Raw genomic sequence first — 8,491 nt, forward strand, 5'->3', positions numbered from 1 at the left:
TAAAATCACAAAAAGGTATTTTTTATTTACTTGATGTAGTAATAATAATTTTGTTTGTAGATCTCAATATTTATTTCCTCCTTTTCTTTAATAATTCAATCAACTATCAAACCACACAGATTGCGCCCAACGTCTTGACAATTTATTCATATTGAAAAGATCTCAAACTTTAAGAAGTAAACTATACAGTTCTCAAAACGAAATTTTAAGGTTTGCTCTATTTTTAAGTAAACTTTTTTTTCAATTTTGTACGTCTTGACTCCTCTGAAAAGCTTTTAAATTTCGATAGCTAGATAATTAGCAATTGTTATAATTAAAAACACAAAATGCCTGCTTTATTTGCGCTTACTTCTACATGTAAAAGTTTTTGTTTTTATGACCCATTCAAAAGTTTTATAACTTTGAACAGAATAACCCCAACAAAACATCACTTTTGTTGAAATTCGAAACTGGCATACTTTATGATGAAATTTAGCAACAGGGTGAGCGGGGACCTTTGTGAGGCATCTTCTTTTTTATAATTTCATTCTTTTGGGTTTTTTTTCAGTTCAAGGTGCAATGAGCCGTTTTGCTGATGGCAGCGCTTTTTTTTTAACTTTTCTATAGAGTACTATTTTTTTTTTATGTCGCCGACAGGTGCACTGATCGATAGCAAGTCATAATATCCTTCCGCTAAAAAAAACCCATTAAACCATGTCTTGTTTTACTGAATAATTGAGTGCGATTTTTGCGGATATCGATAGCGTTGTTGTGCATAATAAATTTAAAAAAAATTATCTTTGATCTATTTTCCCCCTATAAATAAACCAATGTCCCCAAATAGGGTACTATTTTCATTTGGATAACTGATACTAGGAACGAGTTGTTTTTCGCCCACTCGGCCTCAAACAAACACTGCAAAACGTTTTGCCGACGTTCGAAGGTGATGTCAACCTCCCGTAAATAACAGCCAATGGACATCAAAATCACACACCATGTGATCGGCGTTGACCAATCAACTCTGAAAGCAGAGAAGGCGATTCCACGCACATTTCGTCATTGCTTTTCTAACTTCGTGTGGAGAGAGACGTGAAAAAACTGCCGTCTTTTCGTCGAAATTTGGTAAGATTTGTGAGACTGCATGCTCTGTTATTTTCGTTTGAGTGTTCGAGGAAATCTCGGCAAATTTCTCGTCAAGTATAACCCTTGTTGAGCTGACGAGCGGCGTGTTGTCGAACATCGAAAAAAGACAAAATCGTACTTCGTAGCACGAACCATTCTGACGAGACTGCCTGCAGAAAAAATGGAGTCAGTGCAGAATTTTTTTGATGAAGAGGGTCATTTTGCTGTTGATTTTGATGTATTTGACGAAAGTCAGATTCAAGATCAGCTTGGCATTGAATCACCAGTTGTCAGTGCTAAGTCTTGTCGGGCTGATTTGAATACGGTCACTCTCGCAAGCCTAAACACACACAGCACAGATTCTGAGTATTTGTTTGATCTTGGTTTTGAAGGTGGAGATTTCGACTGTGTTGTTGACTTAACAAGTGACACTAACTGTTCCAAAGTAAAGCAGGAAGAGTCCTTCCGCAGCCCGTCCCCGATGTCGATGACTGCATCTCTGTCTGGGTCGGAGCCGTACAGCTCTCCTCGGCAATCAGAAATGGATGAGACGGATCAAGACTTGCTAGAGTATCTCCTGGAAGACTCAAACATCACCCACCAAGACGGAGATGATGACAATGAAGACGGCACGACTGTGGCTAGTTCTAGCATGTCTAGTAATAACGTTAGAGAGTTGACCAGGTCTAAAACTTCAATGCCATTGACCCTCCGTAGAAACAGCAGCAGTATCCTGGGAGTCGGCAACCAGAGTGGACCATGGTGCAAAACCAAGAACAGAAACGGCAGCAAAAATGCAATTGCTGCTCGTGAGAATCGTCAGAAGAAAAAGATGTACCTCCAGACTCTGGAAGATGCGAATGAGCAACTCAACGAGGAGAATTCCCGACTGAAGACGGAGTCAACCCAGGCGAAGAAGAAGATCAGCTCATTGGAAGGGGAGGTCCAGTATCTCCGAAAGGTGCTGTTCAACCAGAGCTCTTTGGCCGGACTTCTGAAGAAGATGAATCAGAGTGATGTTCGCCTCAGCTTCAACGCAGACGAAAGCCAGCAAGATGATGCCTCCTCCTCAAGTAGTGGCGGACTTTGTCTTCACGTGGATGGCGAGGATGCATCCTTGAAGTTCTGTGCAAGCTGTGCCAGAAAGGATCATCCGTACAGCAACAATCATCCATGAAGTTGACACAAACCTAAGGATCTGTACACTATGTAAATAATTGTGTACAAATGTAAGTATTGTCAGCTCTCTTTTTAGATGAGGCTACATTACAATCTCCGGACGTGAGCTGTGAAATCCAGATGATGACAACTGTATCAGCAGGAGACAGTGAAGACATCTTTCTGCAGTATGCCTGTCGCAAATTCTGAGGTCGAGATCTAGGTTCCGGAGGCAAGAAGCTGAGGTGGAAGGATCAGAAGATGCTCCAGGGAAAAGACACAAATGGAGGGACCAGCTGCCAGTAGTCCTTCAAAAAATTAATTCAGGGCCAGTTTAGTTGTCCAGAAAATTGTATGTACATGTACAATGTGCTAAAACTAAAAATGTAAAAACTGTTTAAAACAATTATTCTGTTGTGATTTTTGATGTAATGAATGTGTAACAATTTCAATGAATGGCACTTAACTGGTCCTGAATTAAATAAATATATTTAGCTTTTTCTTTGACTGAAAAAAAAAAAACATTTTCATTGTAAAAGAGAAAAAAATTGGGCCTGTGGTTTGGTAAATGTGTAAATTTGAATTTTGACGTGTAAAAAAAAAGTTAAATTCATTGGAATCTATTTTCACCCAATTTATCAGAAAGCAAAATACTGCAAAACTATTTATGCAGCCTCTAACATACAGAGTTGAGTACAGTTGACTGGTACTTTAACTATTTAATCCTTATTTTTACTGGGTAGCCCATACAGTGGAATGCACTGGACACCCATGGGTCTCAGTAAAGAGAAAACAATGTGAACAAGTTACTGTTTTAGACATGGGAGGAAACCCCAGAAGAACATTCTAGGGAAAACCCACGGAACCAGGCAGGGACTGAAAATCGAATCCACATGTGGGCCCAGGCAGGAATTGAACCCGGGTCACAGCGGTGGAAGGCGAGGAAAGTACCGCTACGCCAACCTGACTGCCCCATCAGTTCAATCTACAGTTCAGTGGTTTCAGAGTGACACTGTTGACTACAAAATGGCCTTTGGAGAATGGTTTGGAATTTCATCAAAGATGGGAGCATAAGCCAGCTCGTTGGGACGACAAGTTTTTGAAACTTGTGGGTTGAACCGAAATGCTTTCTGGTAAGTTGAGTAATTGCACAGTTGGTTTATAATTAGGCTGTGAAAACCCAATGGAAGTGTGTGAATTCCCTGGATTGCACTGTTTCTAGCAGATTTGAAACCTATTAATCTAACACGTTGAGTTCCTTGTCTTTTATTTACAGGAAAGCATCGACCTTTCGGTTGATGGCTTTGTGTGATCTTGCTCATGTTGGCCTGCACCTTTTGCCAACTAAAATAAATATTTGGTAAGCATCAGTTTATCTGAATTTTCTGCAGAAAAAAAAAGAAGGAAATGTGCCGTTATGTCACGATAGAAGTTTTCGCAGTTTTCCAATGAACAAGTTTAAAAAGAAAATGTTTATGAACGTTTATTACAAACATGTACATTGTACTTGAAAATTTTTAAGACTTGTCTTGGTGAAAAAAAGTTGGATGTTCACAACTGTACAAAGTTAAAATAATTAACAAATCCTTAACCTTTCTTACAGTTGGATCACATCCTGATTGTTCAGGTGACTAAAATTTAACATAAAGTTCAACTTTTCAAATGAAATGAATACCTGCGTGTAAAACTCTTCCTTTTTTTTGCACATGTGATGTGAAGTTTTAAAGCAGACGTCCTTTATTAGATTTGTTCCATCTTCACATGCAATCTTCATCATAAAAAAAATTGGACCAAACTGTTAGAAATTAGGAGAACAATCTATGAGCAAATTCTATTGATGGCCCCATTTATTTTTCCCATGCTCGTGAAGCTTGGAACTTGGTGAGAGAGAAACGTGCCTGTAAGAGGTGGAAGATGAGGGTGTTCGTTCTCGGAAACTCTAAACCATTACATCTCTCTAAGACAAAGGTAGTATTATGTAAAGGTAATGTATAGATGTCGTGTAAATTGTGATTTTGATTTTGGCGTGTTTTTAAAGGGCTTCGAATTGAACTGAATAATGCTGGTCTGGTCGTGTCGGTTCAAATTATAGAAAGTTTGAAATGAAGTTGATCAGTTTTAATTTGGCTATGTATTTCAAATTTGTTTTAAAAAATGTCATTGACAAAATTTTGAAGTTTTTGGTTTTATGATTTTTCTCAATTTTGCTGACATTGTACAAAACAGAATTCTGTAAAGTTACAGTTTCCAGCTTATAAAAAAAGTTCAATTCATGCTTTAAAACCTTTGAGAACAAGTTTGTTACTGTTTATGTTCTTGTTTATGTGAGATAGTTAATCAGTATAAAATGTAAATAGCATGGATTCTGAATGATTAAGGATTGTTCTTGAATCCAAATATGGAAACTGGGGCGTTGCAAGGACTTTTTAATTCATGGCTGAATCCATTGTCACTTCAAGAAACAAGAAGTGTAGTAAATTCATTGCTCTAATTGTTTATCTTCAAAGTGCAGGGTCTTTGACAAGTGCTCCTCCTGATTCACAAATCCTTGATGATTCAGATCAAAATATTTGCTGTGTACCATTGTAATGGCTTAGTGGGAGCAAATTTTCAGAGTATTGGCCAAAAAGAGTTGTTTCTCAGTGTACATGTACTTTTGAATTAAAGAATCGTCAGGCTTCACCCACACACAAATTGGGGGGGGGGGGGGGTGATATTTAATGTGTCCTTTTGTTTCTTTCACAGGTAACAGTCTTGACATTTTCCAGGGATTCTCAAGTGGAGTTTGATGATTTGTTCACTCAAGTAGCAATGGACATAAATGTCTTGAATGTCAGGGATGATACTCTAGGCTGATAGTGATAGCTAAAAATTACCGAAATTTGTTTGAGTGAAAAGAAACAAAATTGGTTAACCAGCATTCTGTTGATATATTTTTGTGTTATGCATTTTGACGCATAGCATGCTCTTTGCTTGGGATAAATTTCAGTCAGACATGGGATATTTTTTTGCCATGTTAATGTTTCTTAGAATGCGTGATGTGCTTGGTAAACGTTTGTTATCATATGTGCATTTTAAGTGTATGTTATACCTCAGAATTGTACTCGTTCAATTTCTCTGAGTATTTCTGTTTCTTAATTTACCATCCGTATTTTGGATTGATAAAAAATACCACAGCACATTCACAATCGTCTGACATACTAATTTGTGTACCAAGTTTTTTCTATATTTCTCGCCAGGCTAGAGTATCATCCCTGAACTCCACTGAGGTGAATTCAAATTGACCCATTTCTCGGCAGTGAGCAAGTGGTATCGGAAGACCTGAATGGTTCATGGTGGCCATCATGGACTTCAGCTAAATGGCAAAATTGCGGCCGCATCTGAATTACTTAGCTGTGGCCAGTAGTAACAGGTGTCGTTAAGTGAGCTGGGTCGCTTCTATATGTGTGACGTCACTGCCAGTTCATAGCCAAGTAATTTGGATGCAGCCTTTTAGTCAAGTCAGTTCTACAAAGCTGTTTTGACCTGTCAGTAGCAGATTTGAGTTGCGTTGAGAAAGAGTGCAAACGAATTTGCTTGAAAAGTGCTGCAGGTCAATGTTATCATTGTCCACAACATCGCGCTCAAGCGCAAGCAAGTAGAGGTGTTTGCATTGAATACTTTTTAAGAGGCTGAAAAAATGGGTGAATTTGCAAATTTGCTGATCTACACTGAACAAATCAACAGCTCTATTGACGAAATTGCTTCCTTTTTTTTCCTACATTTTTGTATTGAAAATTACTTGTACATGTATAGTAATTTGAATACATGTACAAGTTTTGGAAAGTACTTATGAAAATTTGCTCCAACATAATTCCTTGCATTACAAGTACTTGTGTTAAACCTCTTGTTTAAAAAAAAATTGTGGGTACTACATGTATGATGTATATAGGTGTAAATATTACAAAAGAAATACTATTGGAAGTTTAAATAAAGAATATTTTAAGGTAGAACTCCTGTTTGTGGTTTGTTTTATTTCAGTACAGTTAAGACTTGTGTATGTGGATGATGATTTGAATAGGTACAAGGAGATGGAACTGATGCTGGATATTATTTATGTAGATGAATTGAACAGTCGTAACTGAAGTTGAAGAGGAATTATAAGCACATGTAACTGTAGCCGTTCTTAACTTCAGGCGTTCGATTTTTTTGGGAGGGGGGGTGTTTAGCAGGTTGTGTGTTGCATGCAGTTCTGGTCCTTCAAAGTGCGCCCTCTATATCTAAATTGCAATGGCAAAGGGTATGACGTTCGAGTAAATAGCAAGCATGATTCTCAAGTAAATGCAATGCATTTGTACTTATACACACGTACATGTTGAAAGTAAGCTTGGTTTAGGAAGAGCGCCCTCTGTTGACAGCTGCATACCATATTTACATGCATCGTACATGACCGGACCGTGTACATGTACATGTACATGTATTTCAATGTACTACATGTACAATCAAATTGCCGCTTTAGTGCAACGGGCTTCTCGATATACATGCACATGTATCAGGAACGAATCAAGTTTGAACGGTGGAGTTTCAGCCGAGCGACGTCTCGTACATGGCCTTTCGGCAGAGGTCAACAACTGAAGAGGCCTCGAAGGCAATGCCGACGTCAAGAAGGTGTTTCGTCTGCTGTTTTCTCTAAAAGCGTGTCCACGTTGACCTTATTGATCTTGACATTTACCCCTCTCACTCTGCTTTATAGATCACCGGAACTCGCACGCTTAAACTTTCCTGGAAAAGCCATTTGCCTAAAATCCCGTCCTGGGATGATTTTTAAGTAAGGAGGTTTCTTAAACCATGCTTAAACCGACATGGAAAAATGCTCAACCCTGACATTTTAGTTCACCACCAAATTTAACCGAATTGATATTCATAAGATGGATTTTTTTTGGCGTCGGGGTAATGTAAATCAAATTAGGTGTTACCCTTCACCGACGTATAAACACCGTATACTCAGTGTGTTACCTCCCGAGTGAAAGTTGGAAAAATCACTCGGGTGGGACTCGAACCCACGACCTCCTGCTAAATTGATATTAGAGCCAGACAAAGTAATTTGCAGTCAAGTCATCCCTTATCTGATTTTAGGGTTTATGTGACTTTTTTGAGACTTTACAGTTCTGTTAAAAAGGTTACCGTGAATATTTCCGTAAAGGTGTCCCCTTTTTATCTGCTGTGGAAATGTTTATAATGTGACGGGGAGGAAATCCTTTCATCCTGCTCAGTTCAGGGAGATTCAATACAGAAGAACCTCTGACGGAAAAATTACGATGAATGATGATTTTACAGAAGCACTTTTCGCATCTGCAAGATGTTAAATTCTGGAACATCCTACAAACTTTCAATTTGAAACTTCACCAAAAAAAAAAGACAATTGTTTTCCATTGAAGTACAAAGTTGAGGTTTTAACACAGCACTTATAGTTTTAATACATACCAGATGGCAGACAGTTACTAAGAGTGCTAGTGATTGTTGTCTTTGTAGGTTTTTGCGATTGTGAGTTTTTTTCGGGGGGGGGGCACTGAAGGTGGCCTCATTTTCAGTAGGGGCACTCAAATATTATTGTAATGATAAAAAGATATTAAAATGTCTCCCTTAATTCTGAGGGGATTGTGGTGGGGGTGGGGAGCAAAAGTGTGGGGAAGGGGAGGGGTTGAGCCTCGATGGAGGTGGTCGTGACCGTCTTTCAATGTCTCTCTACCCTGTTTGCTCCACTCTTAATGGTATTCGGCGGGGGGGGGGAGGAAATGGAATTTGTTTTTCGGTATCTATTATAATAAGGGCCATCTCTCTGGCAATTTCGAACAGTTTTGGGGCAGTAGCCATTTTGTATATTTATGATGACAATGATTATGACAATGACGGTGACGATAATGACGTTCTTAAAATGCTGTGTTCATAATGTCGGTCATAATATTCCTTAAGTTTGCGTCTTTGCCATACATTTCATATCATTTTAAATTGAAAAGATGCAGGGATCCTTGTCAAATTGTTGAGGGTATAGGATTTCACTTACATGTTGAAAATACATACCTTGCAATGATATTTGTTTTTTAATTGGCATATTTTCCCAAGGTTGGCTTTGGTTGAATTGTTTGAGGAGATAGCTAGAGTGCCCCCAAATTACACTTTTCCACCAACATTTGCCTATAAACTAAAATGTCAGGGTCCTCGTCAATTCTTACTTAACTATAGTGATTTTGTT

General features: G+C 38.4%; 1 protein-coding gene across 1 annotated transcript; it reads left to right on the forward strand.

The window, feature by feature from the left end:
- The first annotated feature begins 954 nt into the window (after positions 1-954).
- LOC119745380 (CREB/ATF bZIP transcription factor-like) lies at positions 955-6,251 on the forward strand. The gene is made up of 2 exons (XM_038221695.1): positions 955-3,619; positions 4,130-6,251. Exon 1 carries the CDS (start codon positions 1,283-1,285, stop codon positions 2,276-2,278), a length of 996 nt encoding a protein of 331 aa, XP_038077623.1. The 5' UTR covers positions 955-1,282; the 3' UTR covers positions 2,279-3,619; positions 4,130-6,251.
- Positions 6,252-8,491: the final 2,240 nt, after the last annotated feature.

Source organism: Patiria miniata, unplaced genomic scaffold, assembly GCF_015706575.1.
Source record: "Patiria miniata isolate m_02_andy unplaced genomic scaffold, ASM1570657v1 HiC_scaffold_7, whole genome shotgun sequence".
Taxonomy (NCBI): Eukaryota; Metazoa; Echinodermata; class Asteroidea; order Valvatida; family Asterinidae; genus Patiria; species Patiria miniata.

Excerpts from the sequence above, each read along its gene's own strand:
- LOC119745380 (XM_038221695.1), top strand. The coding sequence starts at position 1,283 with ATGGAGTCAGTGCAGAATTTTTTTGATGAAGAGGGTCATTTTGCTGTT.